Raw genomic sequence first — 20,626 nt, forward strand, 5'->3', positions numbered from 1 at the left:
AGGAAGGAACACGGATTCCGGGCCGGGAAGTGCGGAGCAGGGAACTGGTAGCCCGAGGCGGGTGTGAGCTCCGCGAGGGCAGAAATTTTGTCTTTTTTTCCTCAGAGAAACCAGTGCCTGGAACGCGGTCTAGCACACAATAGGCGCTCAGTTTATGTAGCTTTTTGTGCGTGTCCTTATGTGTGTTTGGGGGTGTGTTACTCCGTGTAAGGTTGTGGAAGCGATTGTATATTAAAGTGATAGGGTGTCTGCGTGTGTCTAGTTTTAAAATTAGGTGCAGGTCAGTTTGAGTCTGTATGAGACTTTGAAGAAGTGACAGTGAGGGGTTTGTTAGTGAAATTTTGTCACTTTGTGTTCAGTGGGCTCTGAGAGATTGTGCATGACCGAGGGGGGCGGTGGAGTCTATGGAATTGTTACTTTGTGTAGTAGGTGATACTGTAACTGTGAATATATCTAATTTTTAAGTCTTTTGGTCTTCTGTTTGCACAATCCACTGTGATTATGAATGTGGCTCACTGTGTGTCTGAGAGTGCCTGTCTAGTTGGGTATGTATTTTTTAGATTATCTGAATATTGGCCATTTTATATGTCTGTAGAATTTGACTCTATAGCAATTACATAGTAAAATGAGTAGAGATCTTTAAAATGGAGAGAGAATAAGATTAAAATAATGGTTTCTCAACCATTATTAAGATTGAGAAACCCCATGTGAAACTCCATGTTGACTAATGATCAGTATGTTGAAATGAGTAGAACACCATTGGGAGCACACAGAAAAAATCTGTCACAACCAAGAGGGCTTTTGTAGTCAAAGGACTAAGGAAAGCACCGGACGGGTACTGAGACATGAGCTTTTATTATAGGGTTTACCTACAAGCTGGGAAGTCAAGTCATGTTTCCCTGAATTCAGAGCTGCTCTGAATGGATTCAGGAGCTGCTTTGAATGGCCAAGGGTTCAGAGCTCCGCAAAAGCAGGGGTTTCCAGGGAGTGGTTTATAAGGGTTAGGACAAAGACATTCAAGTGGGTATGAGGGCATAAGGCGGGAGTGGGGTTCTTACAAGTATGGAGAGATTGATTGTAATCAACAGGGAGAAGGGGAGGATTATAGATTTATCTTGTAGATAACAATAGTTTCAGAGAGGAGGTAGTTATAGATTGCGTTTAGCACCTGAGGCCTGATTTTACAAGGAGAGTAGGTCAAACATGAACTGTCCTAGGTCAAGCAAACTGTGCAGCCTTCAAGACACTTGGGAAAGGCCCTGGGCCCAGGGGGCTCCCACATTGTCCTATAACTGACACTCAAAATTTCTGTTTTCTTCTGGTAGATGGATGCCTTAGCAGGCTCGATAATTTCTTCAGCCACTGTTTTTTTGTTGTTTTGTTTTGTTTTTTGTTTGTTTTAATCACACTTTTTTTAAAAAATTACAAAAGTTTTGGATTTACAGAAAAATCTTGCAGAAAATAGAGTTCCCGTATAAACCCCCACCCCCGTTATTAACACTTTACATTAACGTGGTACATATGTTTTAACTGATGAAAGAATAATTGTACTTTTCACTATAACCCATGATTTACATTAGGATTCAATATGTTGTACAATCCCATATATTTGGGTTTTTAAATTTTTATTCTGGTACATCATATATACAACCTAAAATTTTCCCTTTTAACTACATTCAAATATATAATTCAGTGCTGTTAATTACATTCACAGTGTTGTGCTACCATCACCACCATCCATTCACCAAAAACTTTTCCATCACCCCAGATAGAAACGACATACAATTTAAACATTAATTCTCCATTCCCCACTCCATAACAGGTTACATAGCCCCTGGTAACCCTGTTATTTCTGATTTTCTTCAGCCATTCTTAAAACTTAAAAAAAAAAAAAAAATCATTTAAACATTTAAATACAAGACCAGTCCCACATTCTAACAGTCATTTAGATAAATAAAATGTTCAGTGTACAAAGCAATATTTCAAACTTGTTTTAAAAACTTCTCCCCCCTACTGGAAGTGTACAGCATGAAAGAGTACATGATCAGTTTCTTCTCTAATTCCCCAACCTCTATTTTGTCTCTTCTTCCCCCGCTCTAGGTGGGTAGTCTCCAGCTTGAATGGACTGAGAACTGGGAATGGGAAGAGAAGTCAGGGACAAGAAGAAGCTGACATGGCTGGTACCTTTATAGTTTAGTATAAGACATCTCTTGCCTTCCGAGAGAACTCCTTACTGGGTGCCTCCAGATACGCCTCCCGTCTCATGAACGTAGGTTACTGCGTGCTTCCTCTGGGCATGCAGTGGCCCACTGCTCTGGTGAGTCTTCTTGTTCCTCCAGTCACTCCTCTCGGACAGGATCCAGGACAGCCCAGGCAGGGTCCATCCATGAGGTCCCAGAGCTCAGGTGAGAGAGCCACACCTCAGTCATATCACCTTCCCAAATCCTGGAAACATACATTTTTTTCAAGAATTCTCTGACCACTTTGGTTCATAGTGGCATTGAAGTCCCAAGGGGCCCCCTGTTTGATAGGAAGGGAGAAGCACCAACTTTTCTTCCCCCTTGAAACAAATACTCTAAAAATAATTGATTCTCTTAAATAAACATTCCCCTCTCTCACCCTCTCCATCTTCTTGAGGTAGGAGTTAAATTAATGATTGCAAAACTTTACAGTCAACTGCTTTACAGGACCTTACTTAGTATGAGGAATACTTAGGATCGTGTTTTGCTCACCATCTTTGGACATCAGCTAAACTGAGGCTGAAAGACTTATAATTTAGTATCCTGTTACAAAAGAACAATGCCAACAATTAGAAAACCCAGGAGGGTTGCTGAAAAAAACATTAACAAATCAATAGGCTCCATATATATGTATTTGTGTGTACGGTTTATGCATACCAGAAAGCTATGGAAAAAAGACTTCATTTATGGTGGCCATAATATATCAAAAATAAGATATACCAAGGAGTCTACTTAATAAATTGCATAATGTTGTTTAAAAAGGCATTAAAATGTTCCCGAGGGACTAAAAAATTAGGACTTGAATATAGGATAGGAAGATACAACATGATAAAGATACTAGAATTCCCTAATGTTTCATGTAGTTCCATTAAAATTTAAGCAATTTTTTTAACTTTCTGAAGTTCTTTTGAGAAAGGAAACAGTCCAGAAATTCTAAAAGAGAAAAACGATGAGGGCGTAAGTATCCCTAGCAGACACTAAAATACCTTATAAAACTAATAACTGTAGGGTTTTTACAGGGTTATTGTAGAGTTAGTACAATGATTGCCAGTTGAACAGAGCAGGGGAGCAAAATATAAAGTCCAGATATACTTAAATACATTAGGGAAATAAAGTATATGATAAAGATCATGGTTTGGATCAGTAGAAGAAATACAGATACTGAATACATGGTAGTACTAAACCAAATAGCCAAATAGATTTTTGTAGTGTTGTTTTTTTGGCATTGGAAAAACAGAATCAAATGAGAAACTACTAAAAATTATTTGCACCTTATACCACAGTTAAAGGATTAATTTCTTTCCTTCAAGACAGAGTGAATACCAATCCAGAAAAAAAAAACCAATAGAAAAATGAAAAGTTAACAAAGAATATTGACAAGACAAAAACCTAGAAATATTTTTTAAACTTATTAAATGAGGCTTATCTTCCCTCCTAATAAGAAAATTGTCATTTAGAACCACAGTTTACATCACTGGATAGGCAATCATAAAAACATTTCTGTGAACTGTATTCATCAAAGTGGGGTGATTGGCATTCGCATGTATTGCTGATGATAGTATAAAATGGTAGCACCTTAATGAATAATTTGGAAGTATTTAATAATAGCAGTCTGCTTAGGCGAGAATAAAGGTGGCATTGAATGGGAAGGGAGATTGCCCCAAGAGCCTGTATCTGGCATTGGGAAAGAATGAGATTTGTGTAGCTCATTCTCCCTGATGTATTTATTTGTGGTATGCAGAATGGACAAGAGCCAAAGCAAGGGAAATGGAGGCAGTTTTAACTGAGTTGTAAGTCATAAGGGAACTGTAAGGCAAGTATAGTCTGATGTGGCTTCTTTTTCATCACAGCCCTACCTTCTTAGGAACCACTCCTTTTCTAAAGAGGAGCTCAAAGGAGGACTGCTCATCTCTTGCAAATCTCAGAATGGCTCAGGTGAGGTAATGATTCCTTTATCCTTTCTGAAAGTCTTTTTTTTTTTTTAATGGATATTTGAGCATTTGCTTTCTTATCCTGCCTGTGTTTTCCTTCAGGAAACTTGTTTCCATTTCTTCCAATGCTGGCCAGACAGGCTTATACCTTCCCCAAGTGCTCCTTCTAATTTTAACCAAGGTTCACACATTAAGTGGGTATATTATTCAATATCTCTTTTCTCAGTCTTCTTCCAGAAGCAATGCTGGAACAAAAATACACTGCCTCAAATTAAATGAGAATGTATTACTGAATGAACCTGTCTTGTCTAGACAATGATTTGATGTCTAACTGGTGAGTGCTTAGGAAAGCTTTAATCATGTCCACAGATCTGAGTTCCAGTGAGTCAAGATGGAGGTGGAATTAATAGATTGCAGTATTAGTAAGTGGCAAGAAGTCCAGTCTTTTGAGACTTTGAGGATGGGAAAGGTAATTGGCAGCTTGTACAAAGAACTGAGAATTATGTGTTTCTCCTGTCTAATCCTTTGATTTTTGCTCAAAGCTGCTAACAGTTCATAAAACTGTGGCCAGTGATACACTTTTCAGTATTCCAATGGTGTTACAGATTTATTCCTATTTTTAAATTTCTTCTAATTTTATATTTGGGTGCAGGAGAAATAAATCTATATGTTTAGACCACTACACTGAACTAGGAGCATAACTCTTGAAAAATTCTGCTCTTGGTTTCAAAGATACCACTCACTCCTGATTCTTTCTTTCAGAAAATTTATCTTTATACCTGGACCTCTTAAATACTGGTGTTCTCCAGATTCCATATTGGTTCTCTTTATAGACTCTGGTTCCCTAGACACAATCTATCATTATTATTCTAATATAATGCTCAAATAATTTTAATAATAAATTTCTGTCCTGAGTGTCAAAATCATATATCTAACCTCCAGTTAGATATTGCCACCTACATGTTCCATAGATACTTCCAGCACACGTCCAAGATTTACCTCATTATCTCCTTCTGCCCATCCTATTTGTTGTTTTTTCAAATGTCGCCAGCACTTATCCACCTGCTAATACAGCTATCCTGAGTGAAATGTCTCTCTTCTATTGCATAACCATTTAATGACAATTCCTTTTCCTCATACCACAGTTCCCTCCATCCCCAATGATACCATCTTTATTTAGGTGCATCTCTCATGGTAGTCATTTGTCTTTCCATTTAATGCACATCAATCCTTTCTCAGTACTCCAAGTCCTCATGCCAGCCCTTACTTATATATCTATGTGTTTCTTAGAAATTTTATATTATCAGACCCAAAGCAACTTAGAGGAATGTATGAGACAGTCTATTAGGGGAGAGGGAAATATTAAAATACCAGTTAATGATTTAGTAATCATTAATAATAATACTGTTTTCCAGTTCATGAACATGATGCACATCACTTTTTATTTAGATCTTTAATTTCTCTGAGTAATGTTTTGTTGTTTTCAGTGTACCAGTCTTGTAATTATTTAGAGCTTTTTTAATCATATTTTTTCATTGTAAAATATCACATATATACATGAAAGTGATAGCTTTCCAAGTGCAATTTAACAAAGAGAGAGCAAATTTCAAAGAATATTATAGGTTGCAGTTCCAGTTTCAGTTATTTATCATGAAATATAACATATATACAAAAAGGTAATATCTTTAAAATATGACTTAACAAGTAGATATATAGGAAATTTCCAAAGTTATTATGAGTTATAGTACCATGGTTTCAGTTATTTCCTTATTGTGAAATGTAACATATATACAAAAAAGATACAGCTTTCAAATTACAATTTAACAAGGAGCTATAGAACAAATTTCAAAGGATGCTATGGGTTACAGTTCCACCATTTCAGTTCTTTCCTTCTAACTATTCTAATACCCTAGCAACTAAGAAATAGAAAATTATATAACAATTCAGTATTCATAATCCTCTGTTAAAATTCCATCTTGTCTGTTGCTACCACTTCCTCTAGTTTAATCACTTTCCCAATATTCAGGGATGTCTAGGCAGTGACCACCCTAACCTGTTCATGTTGAGAAGGGGTGTCAACTTTATAAGCAAAGGGGACACAGCTAGTTGATATTGTTGAAGAGACTATTGCCTCTGCGTTTTGGGACTTAGCCTGCGTACAAGCACTCTGAAGGATTTAAGTTTCTGACCCATGAACATAGTGAGTGAAATTATTTATAGAGTCTCAGATAAGGATCCGGGTATTCTTTAAGGAGTCTTGTAATTTTTAAATCATATTTATCCCTATGTGTTGGAAAAGTTTTGTTATATTAAACCCTAGATATTTCATGCTTTTTATTCTATTGTAAATGGTACTGGTTTTATTTCAGTTTCCCATTGTTCACTGCTAGTATATGAAAATGCAATTGGTTTTTGTATATTGACCTGCAACCTTTCTACACTCATGTACTAGTTCTAGTAATTTTTGTCGGTGCCCTAGGATTTTCTATGTAGACAATCATGTCATATGTGAATAACAGTTGTTTTCCTTCTTGCTTTCCAATCTGTGTTCCTTTTCTTTTTCTTGCCTTACTGCATCCAGTGCAAAGTTGAAGTGATGAGAACAGACATTCTTGCCTTGTTCCTGATCTTAAGGGAAAAGCATTCAGTCTTTCACCATTGTGTATGATAGTAACTGTAGATTTTACATAGATGCCCTTTATCCGGTTGAAGAAGTTCCTTTATATTTCTAATTTGCCAGTAGTTCTTGTCATGAAGGGTATTGAATTTTGTCAAAGGGTTTTCTGCTTCTGTTGGTTTTTCAGCATCATATGGTTTTTCTTTTTCTTTTTTTTTTCTATTTAATAATGAATTATATTGGTCAATTTTGAAATGTTAAACCAACTTAGTAGTCCCAGGATAAAGCTGGCTTGGTCATAAAGTATTACTTTTTTATATATTGCTTGATGAATTGGCCAATATATTGTTAAGGATTCTTCTGCCTGTGTTCATGAAGGATATTGATCTATTGTATCTTTTCTTGCAGTGTCTTTGACTGGTTTTGGTGCAGGATAATACTGGGCTCAGAGAATGAATTGGGAAATATTCCCTCTAATTTTGTGGGGAGTTCTTGAAGAATTGGTATTAAGTCTTCTTAACTGTTTGATGGAATTCACCCATGAAGCTGGGCTTCTGTGGGTAGTGTTTAAATTACTAATTCAACATCTTTACTGATAAAGGTCTATTTAGATTTTCTATTTATTCTTGACTCCATTTTAGTACTTTGGGTCTTTCTAGGAATTTCTCTATTTCATCTGAATTATCTAATTTGTTGGCATAAAGTTGTTCAAAATATACTGTTTTTATTCTTTTGCTGTTTGTTCAATCTGTAGCAATGCCTCCCCTTTCATTCCTGATATGGGTAATTTGTGTCTCTCTCTTTTTCACCTGGTCAGTCTGGCTAGCGGTTTATTGATTTCAGTCATCATTTTCAAGTACCAGCTTTTAGTTTCATTGATTTTTTCTACTGTTTTTCTAATGCTTGTTTTTTTTTTTTTTTTCATTTATGCCCTTATCTTTTTATTTCCTTTCTTTTTATTACCTTGAGTTTAATTACCTCTTTATCTAGTTTCTTACATGGCTTCATTGATTTGAGACCATTCTTCTTTTTCACTAGAACTATCTGATGTTCTAAATTTCCTTCCAAACACTGTGTAAGTAACCTCCAACAAATTTTGAAATGTTGCTTTTTCATTTTCATTCAGTTGAAAATATTTTCTGATTTCCCTTGTGATTCCTTTTTTGATCCATTGGATGTTTAGAAGTGTGTTGAATTTCCAAATATTTGGGGATTTTCCGGATAGCTTTCTTTTACTGATTTCTGTAGTTTAATTCTGTTGCAATCAGAGAGCATACTCTGTATGGGAGATTTCAGTCTTAAATTTATAGAGACTTCTTTAACAGCACAGACTATAGTTTAACTTGGTCAGTGTTCCACCTGTACTTGCTTGTAAAGAATGTATGTTCTGGTGTTCTTCGGTGGAGTATTCTTTAAATGTCAGTGAGGTCAAATTCCTTGATTGTGTTGGTAAAATCTTCTATGTCCTTATTGATCTTTCAGTCTACTTGTTATAGCAGTGATTGAGAGGAATCTTGAAATCATTGAGTATAACCATGGCTTTTGTCTATTTTTCCTTTCGCTTCTGTCACATTTCAAAGTTCTGTTTTGAGGTGCATAAACATTTAGGATTGTTAAGTCTTCTTATGACTTTACCCCTTTATTATTATGAAATGCCCCCACTTAATACCAGATAATATTCTTTCTTCTGGAATCTATTTTTGTTTGATATTATAGCCATTCTAGCTTTCTTATGATTACTGTTTGTGTGGTACACCTGTTTTCCAGTCCTTTTACATTAACCTACCTATGTTTTAATATTTAAAATGAATCTTTATATACAATTTGGTGTTGTTTTTTACCCTCCAATGTGACACTTTCTGTCTTTCAGTTGAAATTTTTAGACCATTCTCATTTAATGTAATTATCACTATAGTTAGGTTTAAATCTGCCATCTTGCTATTTTTTTCAATTTTTCACAATTTTTTTCCATTTTTCTCTTTTCTTGCCTTCTTTTGAATTGAGAACTTTTTTTTTTTATGATTCCAGTTATTTCTCTCCAATTTTTCACTAGTTATTATACCTTTTTGTTTTATATTTTAGTAGCTGCTCCAAAACAGGGGTTGGAAAACTATTGCCCATGGGCCAAATTAGTGCCTCCCACCTATTTTTGTTTTTTGTTTTTTGTTTTTTTCCATTTATCTTTTTTTTAATTAAATTCAGTTTTATTGAAATATATTCACATACCATACAATCATCCATGGTGTACAATCAACTGTTCACAGTACCATCATATAGTTATACATTTATCACCCCAATCTCTTTTTGAATATTTTCCATACATCAGAAAGAATCAGAATCAGAATAAAAAATAGAAGTAAAAAATAACACCCAAATCATCCCCCCCATCCCACCCTATTTTTCTTTTAGTTTTTGTCCCCATTTTTCTACTCATCCATCCATACACTAGATAAAGGGAGTGCGATCCACAAGGTTTTCACAATCACACTGTCACCCCTTGTAAGCTACATTGTTATACACTAGTCTTCAAGAGTCCAGACTACTGGGTTGGAGTTTGATAGTTTCTGGTATTTACTTCAAGCTATTCCAATACATTAAAACCCAAAAGGTGTTATCTATATAGTGCATAAGAATGTCCACCAGAGTGATCTCTCATTTCCATCTGAAATCCTTCAGCCACTGAAACTTTATTTCATTTCATTTTGCATCCCCCTTTTGGTCAAGATGTTCTCAATCCCGTGATGCTGGGTCCAGATTCATCCCCGGGACTCATATCCTGCGTTGCCAGGGAGATTTACACCCCTGGGAGTCAGGTCCCACGTAGGGGGGAGGGCAATGAGTTCACCTGCTGAGGTGGCTTAGTTGGGGGGGGGGTGCACATCTGAGCAACGAAGAAGTACTCAGGGGGAGACTCTTAGGCACAATTATATGCAAGTTTAGCCTTTGCTCTGCAGAAACAAGCTTCATAAGGGCAAGACCCACGATAGAGGGCTCGGCACATCAAACTGCCAGTCTTCAATGTTTGTACCACCTGTTTTTGTAAATAAAGTTTTATTGGACACAGCCAGTCCCCAAAGAATTTTGAATAGCTTCTTTTGCTGAAGATATCTTTAAGTTTCCTGATCTTTCTTTCTTCAGTATTTAATATGTTTTACTTCTGTCGTGTTTTTTCATTTCATTTCATAAATTTTCCCTCTCTAGATGTTCTTTTTGATCCTTTTTTATATCTTCCATTTTTCTCATCATGTTCATGTTTTCCTTTATATTCTTGAGCTTATAAAACATGTTTATAATACCTATTTTAATACCCCTGTCTGCCAAATCCATCATCTGTCATTTCTGGATTGTTTCTTTTGATTTTTTTTCCCCTCCTAATTATAGGTCCTATTTTCCTGCTTCTTTGCATGCTGGAAATTCTTTTACTTGAATTTCATATTGCTGGATGCTGGATTTTGTTATGGTCCCTTAAAGAGCTAAGTTACTTTAGACCACTTTGATCCTTTTGAAGCTTGCTTCTATGCTTTTGTTAGCATAGGTACAGAGCAGTGTTTGGTCTAGGGCTTATTTAGTCCCATTAATAGGGTTGGCAACCTGTAGCTCTTGGACCAAATCCAGCCTGCTGCCAGTTTTTATAAATAAAGTTCTACTGGAACATGGCCACAGTTAATAATTCACATATTGTCTATAACTACTTTCAGAGTATAACTTCAGAGTAGTTGTGACAGAACTTACGGCTTGCAAAGTCTAAAATATTTATTGTCTGACTCTTTACAGAAAAAAATTGCCAACCCTGCTCTACCCAAAACCTGTACATTAAGAAGTCTTTCTACTCTGGCTGGTGGGAATGCAAACTTATTCCCAAGCCTATTTCAGCTCTGTTTGGCATATTTCTTTCTTCTAATTATTTCCCCAGCCTCATGGCGTTTCACTGCCACACTGCCATATATTTGCAAATCAGTATTCAGCAACAGACTCAAGGAGACCACTTTATAGATATCAGATCGTCAGCACCTACTTCTCTCTTTCCCTCTCCCTCTTCCCCATTCTTTCTCTTTCTCTGTGCTGCTCCCTCCTCTTTAATATTCTCTCATCTTAGACTCCCCAAATTTTGATCTGTGATTTTTCAACTTAACGAGAATGTTCCTAATGCTGGGCAGTAATCTGTGGCAATCATAGGACTTGTTTATTTCCTTTCTCTCAACAATCACCATTCTGTGATGTCAGTTGGCTAGTGCTTGAAAAGAGACATTTAATATATTTTTTTGCAGTTGTTTTAGTTGTTCATGGCGGGAGGGAATTTCCTGTAGCCGTTAATGCTTGGGACATAGAAATAGAAGTCTGAAGAATTGGTTTGCTTTGTTTTATTGTGCAGTTAACTTGGATGGACTCAGACTTCAAACTCTTCCCTGTGATTGGTGGCAGATGAAATCCCTGCTTTATTTCTTTTTTTTTTAACCAGGGTGCTCAGATTTTGGCCCATGCACACGTAACAGGTGTCAGCCAGAGGTGTAAACAAAGTCCTCCTTGGGACTCCCCCTCTCTGGCTTTCATTTTTATGGAATTTCTCCACTTCCTTTCCAGCAGCTGTTGCCCTGAACTCTGTGCTTTAATTCTTCAAGCCATTAAGACTATGGGTTTCCACCTGAATTTTATTTGCCATGCATGGAGTCTACTGGGACCCAAGCTCAGGCTAAGAGTAGTATTAAATGGTAATTCTCCCACTGCTCTCTGTTCTTCCAAGTGTAGACCTTCCCCTCCAATTTCTGTCTAGGATACTCTGCAGTGCCTTCAGATATTTGTTTTTTCTATTTTATCCAGAGGCTTTACTTATTATCTGTAATAACATTAGTCAAGTGAGAGCTACTCTGCTATTCTTGAAACAGAACCCCACCCCCCCTTATTACATACAATTAAAAAAAAAAACATTTTAAGTGTGCAGGTCATGAGCTTTGAAAAGTATATAGATCTGTGTAATCACCACAACAATCTAGATTACAAAATTTCCATTACTCCAGAAAGTTGCCTCATGCGTCTATACAAGCAGCTATTCTACCACCACCACCACCTGGCCCCTAGTAATTACGTATCTGCTTCTGTAACTATAAATTAGTTTTCCCTCTTCCAGAATTTCATATAAATAGAATCATGCAATGTGTATTTTATTTGGATAAAAACCTTTTATCAGGTTGAGGAAATTCTTTCTATTCCTAATTTGTTGAGAGAGAGTTTTTTTAAATACATTTTTTATTGTGAAATTTAACATACATACATAACATTGATAACTTGCGAAGTACAATTTAACAAGTAGTTAGATAGCAGATTTCAAAGAATGCTATGGGTTATAGTTCCACAATTTCAATTGTTTGTTGCTAGGGTATAAACCTTATTTTTAAAGGTTTATTATTGGCTTTTCTTCATGTTTTTGAAATTCATTCATGTTGTGTATATCAGTATTGCTGAGTAGTACACCAGTGTATAGATATACTACAATTTGTTCATTCATCTTTTGATGTACATTTCTCTTTCTTCAAGTTTTTGACTATTGTGAATGATGCGCCTATGAATGTTTGTGTACAAATCTGTGTGGACTTGTTTTCACTTCTTTTGATTAAATACATCGGTGTGTAATTGATGGGTCATATGGAAAATATGTTTAACTTTATAAGAAATTGCCTGTTATGCAAAGTCCTTGTGCCATTTTGCATTCCCACTAGAAATGTGTAAGAGTTCCAGTAGCTCCACATCTTCACCAACACTTGGTATTGTCACTTTTTAATATTAATTATTCTAGTGGGTATGTAATGGTATTTCATTATAGTTTTACTTTTCCCTGATATGACTAAAGAAGATGGGCATTTTAATTTTATTTGTCACACGTCATCTTTTCTGAGTTGTCTATTCAGATCTTTTGCCAATTTTTAATTGGATTGGTTGTCTTCTTATTCATGTCTTTTAAGAGTGCTTTATATTTTCTCCCAGTCTGTGGCTTGGTTTATTTTTTTAATGGTGTCTTTCAGAGAGCTGAAGCTTTTAATTTTGTTGAAATCTAATTTATCGGTTTTTTTGTTTCTTGATTCATAGTTTTTGTGTCCTACCTGAGAAATCTTTCCTTACTCCAGGGCTGTAAATATTTTATTCTGTGTTTTATTATGTAAGTATTACGGTTTTAAATTTTCTGTTTAAGTGTATGATCCATTTCATCTTAAGTATTTTATATGTTGTAAGGTAAGGGTTGAAGTTCTTGTTTGTGTGTGGGGGGGGGGGGGGTTCCCATATAGATGTCCAGATTTTCTAGAGTCATTTGTAAAAAGATATCCTTCCTCTGTAGAATTATTGCTGTACCTTTGTCAATAATCGATGATATATGTAGTATATTTCTATATTTTCTATTCCCCTGATATCTATATCTATCTTTCACCAGTATCACAGTCTTGATTAGTGTAGCTTTATAGTAAGTCCTAACTTCAGATAGTGTGAGTCTTCCAATTTGTCTTTTTCAAACTTGTATTAAATGTGCTAGGTGTGTTACAATTCCATGTAAATTTTTAAATCACTATGTTAATATCTACGAAACAGCCTATGGGTTGTCATTGGGTTTTCAGAGACTTTATAGATCAGCTAGGGATAACTGACATGTTAACAATACTGTCTTCCACTCCTTGGATGTGGTTTATCTCCTGATTTATTTGGTTCTTTTTAAATTTCTCTCAGCAGTGTTTTGTAGTTTTCAGTATACAGGTCTTACAAATATTTTGTTAATTTCTTTACTTTTATTTTCAATTGTTTGTTGTTAGGGTATAAAAATGCAATTGATTTGTGTATTTTGACCTTGTATCCTGCAACCTTGCTAAATTTATTTCTAGTATGCTTTTTATAGATAGATTTCTTAGAACTTCTACATACATGGTCAGATCATCTGTAAATACAGTTTTCTTTCTTCCTTTCCAGTCTGTATGCCTTTTAGTTTTATTCCTTTTGCCCTGGCTAAGACCTTCAATACAATGGTGAATAGACTTGGTGAGACAAGACTCCGTTTTCTTGCTCCTAATCTTAGGGGAAAAGTATGATGTTAGCTGTAAGTCTTCTGCAGATTCCTTTTATCAAGTTGAGGAAATTCTTTCTATTCCTAATTTGTTGAGAGAGTTGTGTTTTTTAAAATACAGTTTTTATTGTGAAATTTAACATACATACATAACAGTGATAACTTTCAAAGTATGATTTAACAAGTAGTTAGACAGCAAAGTTCACAGAATGCTATGGGTTACAGCTCCACAATTTCAGTTATTCCCTTGTTGTGAAATATAACATATATACAGAAGGGTGATAACTTTCAAAGAATGTTTTCAGTTACAGTTTCACCATTTCAGTTATTTCCTTCTAGCTGTTCTAATACTCTAACATCTAAAAATATGTATTTATATAAAGATTAAGTATTCGTAATCTTTTGTTAAATCCTATGTTGTCTGTTGCTACCTGTTCCTCTCATTTAATCACTTTCTCGATCTTCAGGGGTGTCTAGGCATGACCACCCTAACTGTACGTATTCAGAGGTGTCGACATTGTGGGGAAGGGGCTGCATCTGGTGGTTGTTCTTAAAGAGGCTGTTGCCTCTGGTTTTAAGGACTTGTCTGGCATAGGAACACTGGTGGATTTAAGTTTCTGAGAGAGAAACTTAGTGAGTTAAACTTTTATTGAATCTCAGATAAGAACCAAGGTATTTCAGGACTACTGTTGGTTAGGGCTTGTCATACTGGAGCCATTTGGTGTATCTAGTTGGAGCTTGCATAAGCATAATCTCCAGAAGAGCCTCTCAACTCTATTTGGAATCTCTTAGCCATGATAATCTTATTTTGTTAAGTTTCTATTCCCCCATTTGGTCAAGGAGGCATTTTCAATTACTCTATGCCCAGGGCCAGGCTCATTCCAGGGAGTCGTGTCCCACATTGCCAGGGAGATCCACTCCCCTGGGAGTCATGTAGTGGGGAGGTTAATGAATTTATTTACTGAGTTGGGCTTAGAGAGAGAAAGGCCACATCTGAGCAAGAAAAGATTTTTTCCGGAGGTGCCTCTTAGGCTTAATTATAGGAGGGCTTAGCCTCCCATTTACAGCCATAAGTTCCACAAGAGCAAGCATCAAGATCGAGGACTTGACTTATTAAATACGGGGTTCCTAATTTCACATAGCATATATTCTGTCCAAGAGAAACAATGTCTCACATTATCTTCACTTAGTTGTACAGTCATCATCACTCTCAATTTTAAACAGTTATCATAACACAAAATATCCCAGAGCTCTTGGCCACTAATTATTCATCCCTAGTATTAGTGTAGTGCTGGTAAGGTATTCCTATTAAATAAAGTCTGTAATATGTAATGGGGAGTTTATCGATATACCACTTTGTTAACTCTTTGTACCAGTGTCCCGCCTTAGAAGTATATCATGCAAATACTTATTTATAATTTGTAGAGCTACTCTGTGGGTTACATGCCCAGCCACTTTCTATCAAGTTCGCCTTCAATGTGGCACTGATACCTATATTCCCATTAATGAACAGTCATCACCCCTGACCATTCCCATACCTTTAAGTTCACACTCATTATCATGTTTGTACATATTAGGTGATCATTCCCCCTTCACTAGCTTCTGTCTATCTCTAGGTCCCCTATATTCTACATTATAAGACACTGATTTTACATTGTTCAGGGAGTTCACATTAGTGGTAACATATATCTCTCCCTTTGTGTCTGGCTTATTTCACTCAGCATTATGTGTTCAAGGTTCATCCATGTTGTCATATATTTCAGGACCTTGTTCCTTCTCACTGCTGCATAGTATTCCATCGTATATCTATACCACATTTTGTTTATCCACTCCTCTGTTGAAGGACATTTGGATTGTTTCCAGCTCTTGACAATTGTGAACAATGCCGCTGTGGACATTGGAGTGCAAATGTCTGTTCGTGTCACTGCTTTCAGAATTTCTGGATATATACCAAAGTGGAATTGCCAGATCATAGGGTAACTCGAAATCTAGTTTTCTGAGGAACCGCCAAACCATCTTCCACAGTGACTGTAACATTATACATTCCCACCAGCAATGAATAAGAATTCCAATTTCTCCATATCCTCTCCAGCATTTGTAGTTTCCGGTTTGTTTAATGGCAGCCATTTTTATTGGCATGAGATGGTATCTCATTGTGGTTTTGGTTTGCATCTCTCTAATAGCTAGTGAAGATGAACATTTTTTCATGTGTTTTTTTAGCCATTTTTATTTCCTCTTTGGAAAAATGTCTTTTCCTATCTGTTGCCGATTTTATAATTGGGTTGTTTGTACTATTGTTCTTGAGTTGTAGGATTTTTTTATATATGCATGATATCAGTATCTTATCAGATATATGGTTTCCAAAAATTTTCTTCCATTTCATTGGCTGCCTCTTCACCTTTTTAACAAATTCCTCTGAGATACTCCTTTGATTTTGAGGAGTTCCCATTTGCCTAGTTTTTCTTTTGTTGCTTGTGCTTTGGGTGTAAGATCTAAGAAGCTACCTCCTAATACTAGGCCTTGAAGATGTTTCCCTACATTATCTTCTAGGAGTTTCATGGTGCTGTCTCTTATATTGAGGTCTTTGATCCACTTTGAGTTAATTTTTGTATAGGGTGTGAGGTAAGGGTCCTCTTTTATTCTTTTGGATATGAATATCTAGTTCTCCCAGCCCCATTTGTTGAAGAGACTGTTCTGTCCCAGCTCAGTGGATTTGGGGGCTTTATCAAACATCAGTTGACCATAGATCTGGGGGTCTGTTTCCGAACTCTTGGTTCTATTCTATTGATCAATATGTCTGTCTTTGTGCCAGTACCATGCTGTTTTGATTACTGTGGCTTTCTAGTAGGCTTTAGAGTCAGGAACTATAAGTCCTCCCCCTTCATTCTTCTTTTTTAGAATGTTTTTAGCAATTCGAGGGCTCTTTCCCTTCCAAATAAATTTGATAACTTCCAAATCTGCAAAGTACAGTATATTTCTGGAATTTTTTTTTATTAAATTCAGTTTTATTGAGATATATTCACCTACCATGATGTACAATCAACTGTTCACAGTACCATCATATGGTTGTGCATTCATCACCCTAATCTATTTTTTTAATTAAATTCAGTTTTATTGAGATATATTCACATACCATACAGTCATCTGTGGTGTACAAACAACTGTTCATAGTACCATCATATAGTTATACATTCATCACCCCAATCTATTTTTTTATTTTTATCTATTCACTTAGTTTTTCATATGTTTTGTTTAATTAAAAGTTTATATGATTTATAAAAATAACTTATTTGTTTTTAATTGTGATAAAATGTATATAACATAAAATCATTTTAACCATCTTAAGTGGACAAATCTTTGACATTAAGTATAGTGACAATACTGTGTAACTTTCATCACTACCTGTTTCCAGATTATTTTCATCACCCCAAACCAAAATTCATATTCATTTGGCAATAACTCCCCCCTCCATTCCTAGTAACTACTATTCAACTTTCTGTCTCTATGAATTTGTTTATTCTAAATATTTCATGTAAGAGAAATCATACAGTATTTGTCCTTTTGTGTCTGGTTTATGTCACTCAACATAATGTCTTGTAGGTTCATCCATGTTGTAGTATTTTCCAGTATTTCCCTTCTTTTTATGGCTGAAAAACAGTTCATTGTGTGGATGTACCACACTTTGATTATCCATTCATCTAATGGACACTTGGGTTGCTTCCATCTTTTGGCTGTTATGATTAATGCTGCAATGAACATTGGTGTACAAGTATCTGTCGAGCCCCTGCTTTCAATTCTTTTGGATGTGTCCTTAGAAGTGGAATTGCTGGGCCATATGGCAATTCTGTTTAACTTTTTGTGGAACAAATAAACTGTTTCCTACATTTGCTGCATTTTATATTCCCCCCAACAGTGTACAATGATTCCTGTTTCTCTACATCTTCTCCAACACTTGCTCTTTACAGATTTTTAAACAATTGCCATCCTAGTGGATATAAAATTTTATCATAATGTAGTTTTTTTAATTAAATTAAGTTTTTTTGAGATATATTCACATACCATATAATCATCCATGGTGTACAGTCAGCTGTTCACAGTACCATCATATAGTTGTGCATTCATCACCCCAATCTATTTTTGAACACTTTTCCTTACACCAGAAAGAAAAAGAATAAGAACAAAAGATAAAAGTAAAAAAGAACACCCAAACCATCCCCCCCATCCTACCCTATTTTTCATTTAGTTTTTGTAACCATTTTTCTACTCATCTATCCATACACTGGATAAAGGAAGTGTGATCCACAAGGTTTTCACAATCACACTGTCACCCCTTGTAAGCTACATTGTTATACAATTGTCTTCAAGAGTCAAGGCTACTGGGTTGGAGTTTGATAGTTTCAGTTATTTAATTGTAACTATTCCAATACATTAAAACCTAAGAAGGGTTATCTATATAGTGCATAAGAATGCCCACCAGAGTGACCTTTCGACTCCATTTGAAATCTCTCAGCCAGTGAAACTTTATTTCATTTCATTTCGCATCCCCCTTTTGGTCAAGAAGATGTTCTCAGTCCCACAATGCTGGATCCAGATTCTTCCCCGGGAGTCAAATCCTGCATTACCAGGGAGATTTTCACCTCTGGGAGTCAGGTCCCACATTGAGGGGAGGGCAGTTATTTCACCTGCCGAGTTGGCTTAGCTAGAGAGAGAGGGCCACATCTGAGCAGCAAAGAGGTACTCAGGGGGAGACTCTTAGACACAATTATAGGCAGGTTTAGCTTCTCCTTTGCAGTATGTTGTTGGAATTTTGATTGGAATTGAATTGTGTCTGTATATCAGTTTGGGAAGAGTTGATATCTTAATGATGTTTAACCTTCCTTGCCATAAACATGGAATATCTTTCCACCTCTTTAGGTCCCCTTTGATTTCTTTTAGTAAAGTTATGTAATTTTCTGTGTCGAGGTGTTTTACATCCTTGGTTAAGTTTATTCCTAGGTACTTGATTTTTTTAGTTGCTATTGAGAATGGAGTCTTTTTCTTGAGTGTCTGTTCAATTAGGTCATTTCTAGTGTATAGGAACATTATTGACTTTGCACATTAATCTTATATCCCACCACTTTGCTGAATTTATTAGCTCAAAGAGCTTTGTCATTGATTCTCAGGTTTTTCCAAATCATATCATCTGCAAATAATGATGGTTTTACTTCTTCCTTTCCAATATGGATGCCTTTTATTTCTTTGTCTTGCCATATTGCTCTGGCTAGAACTTCTAGCACAATGTTGAATAATAGTGGTGACAGCTGGCATCCTTGTCTCTTTCTTCATTTTAGAGAGAAGGCTTTCAGTCTCTCATCATTGAGTTCTGTGCTGGCAGTGGGTTTTTCATATATGCACTTTATCATATTGAGGAATTTTCCTTCAATTCCTACCTTTTGAAGTGATTTTATCAAAAAAAAGGATGCTAAACTTTCTTGAATGCTTTTTCTTCAACTATTGAGATGATCATTTGTTTTTTCCATTTTGATTAGTTAATGTGTTATATTACACTGATTGATTTTCTTATGTGGAACTACCCTTGCATGCCTGGAATGAACCCCACTTGGTTATGGTGTATGATTCTTTTAGTGTATCTTTGCATTCAAGTTCCAAGTACTTTGCTGAGAATTTTTGCATCTATATTCATCAGAGAGATTGGCCTGTAGTTTCCCTTTCTTGTAGCATCTTTATCTGGTTTTGGTATTAGAGTGATGTTGGTTTCATAAAACGAGTTAGGTAGTGTTCCTTTTTCTTCAGTGTTTTTAAAGAGTTTGAGCAGGAGTGGTGTCACTTCTTTTTGGAAAGTTTGATAAAATTTACCTGTGAAGCCATCTGGGCCTGGGTTTTTATTTGTAGGAAGTTTTTGATGACTGATTGGATCTCTTTACTTGTGATTGTTTTGTTGAGGTCTTCTATTTCTTCTCGGGTCAGATTAAGCTGTTTATGTGTGTTGAGAGAGTTTTAACCATGAAGAGATGCTGAACTTGTCAAATGCTTTCTCTTACTTTATGAGATGATTATATGTTTTTTCCCTTTATTCTGATTTTATGATATATATATATTACATTACTGGTTTCATAACAGTCTACCATTATATTCCAGGGATAAGCACCACGTGGTCATTATGTATTATGCATGTTATTTATCACCTTATTTGATTTACTAATATTTTGTTAATGATTTTTGCTTCTGTATTTATCAGGGATATTTGTACTACTTTTTTTTTTCCTTTTAATGTCTTTTCTGGGTTTGTTAACAGTGTAAATAGTTATCTTATAAAATGAATTGGAAAGTATTACCCAGTTCTCTAGTTTCCAAAAACAGTTAGTGTAGTATTCTTGTTAATTCTTAAATGTTTGATAGAATTCACCTTGAAACCTTCTGGGCCTGGAAATTTCTTGTGGAAACTTTTTAAATTACAAATTCAAGTTCTTTAGCTGGTTAGGGTGTTCAGGTTTTCTCTTTCTTTTGGTAAATTATGTTTTTCAAGTGAAAATATTTGTATTTCATCTACATTTTACATAAATAAATTTGCCTAAATTATTGCCTTTAATTTGTTTATAATCTTTTATCTTTACATCATTATAAACAAATTAAAGGCAATCAGAATCATAAAAGCAAAAAATTCAGAAATCTCATTAGATGCACTTTAATCTTTCAAGGGTAAACTCCTTTCTGGTTTCTTTTCTGTCTGCTTTTTGCTAACCGCCCTGCAATCTTCATAACACATGCAGAGTTTAACTATCAGCTAGGAGTTTTG

The 20,626-nt window shown here is 35.6% G+C and overlaps 1 protein-coding gene across 1 annotated transcript in view; it reads left to right on the forward strand.

The window, feature by feature from the left end:
* The first annotated feature begins 1,823 nt into the window (after positions 1–1,823).
* ZNF567 (zinc finger protein 567) overlaps positions 1,824–20,626 on the forward strand; it is a 31,550-nt gene continuing 12,747 nt past the window's right edge. Inside the window, exons 1-2 of the mRNA XM_037820218.1 lie at positions 1,824–2,317; positions 4,091–4,180. Coding sequence (XP_037676146.1) covers positions 2,264–2,317; positions 4,091–4,180 — 144 coding nt within the window. The 5' untranslated portion in view covers positions 1,824–2,263. The remainder of the gene's footprint in view (positions 2,318–4,090; positions 4,181–20,626) is intronic.

Source organism: Choloepus didactylus, chromosome 27, assembly GCF_015220235.1.
Source record: "Choloepus didactylus isolate mChoDid1 chromosome 27, mChoDid1.pri, whole genome shotgun sequence".
NCBI lineage: Eukaryota > Metazoa > Chordata > Mammalia > Pilosa > Megalonychidae > Choloepus > Choloepus didactylus.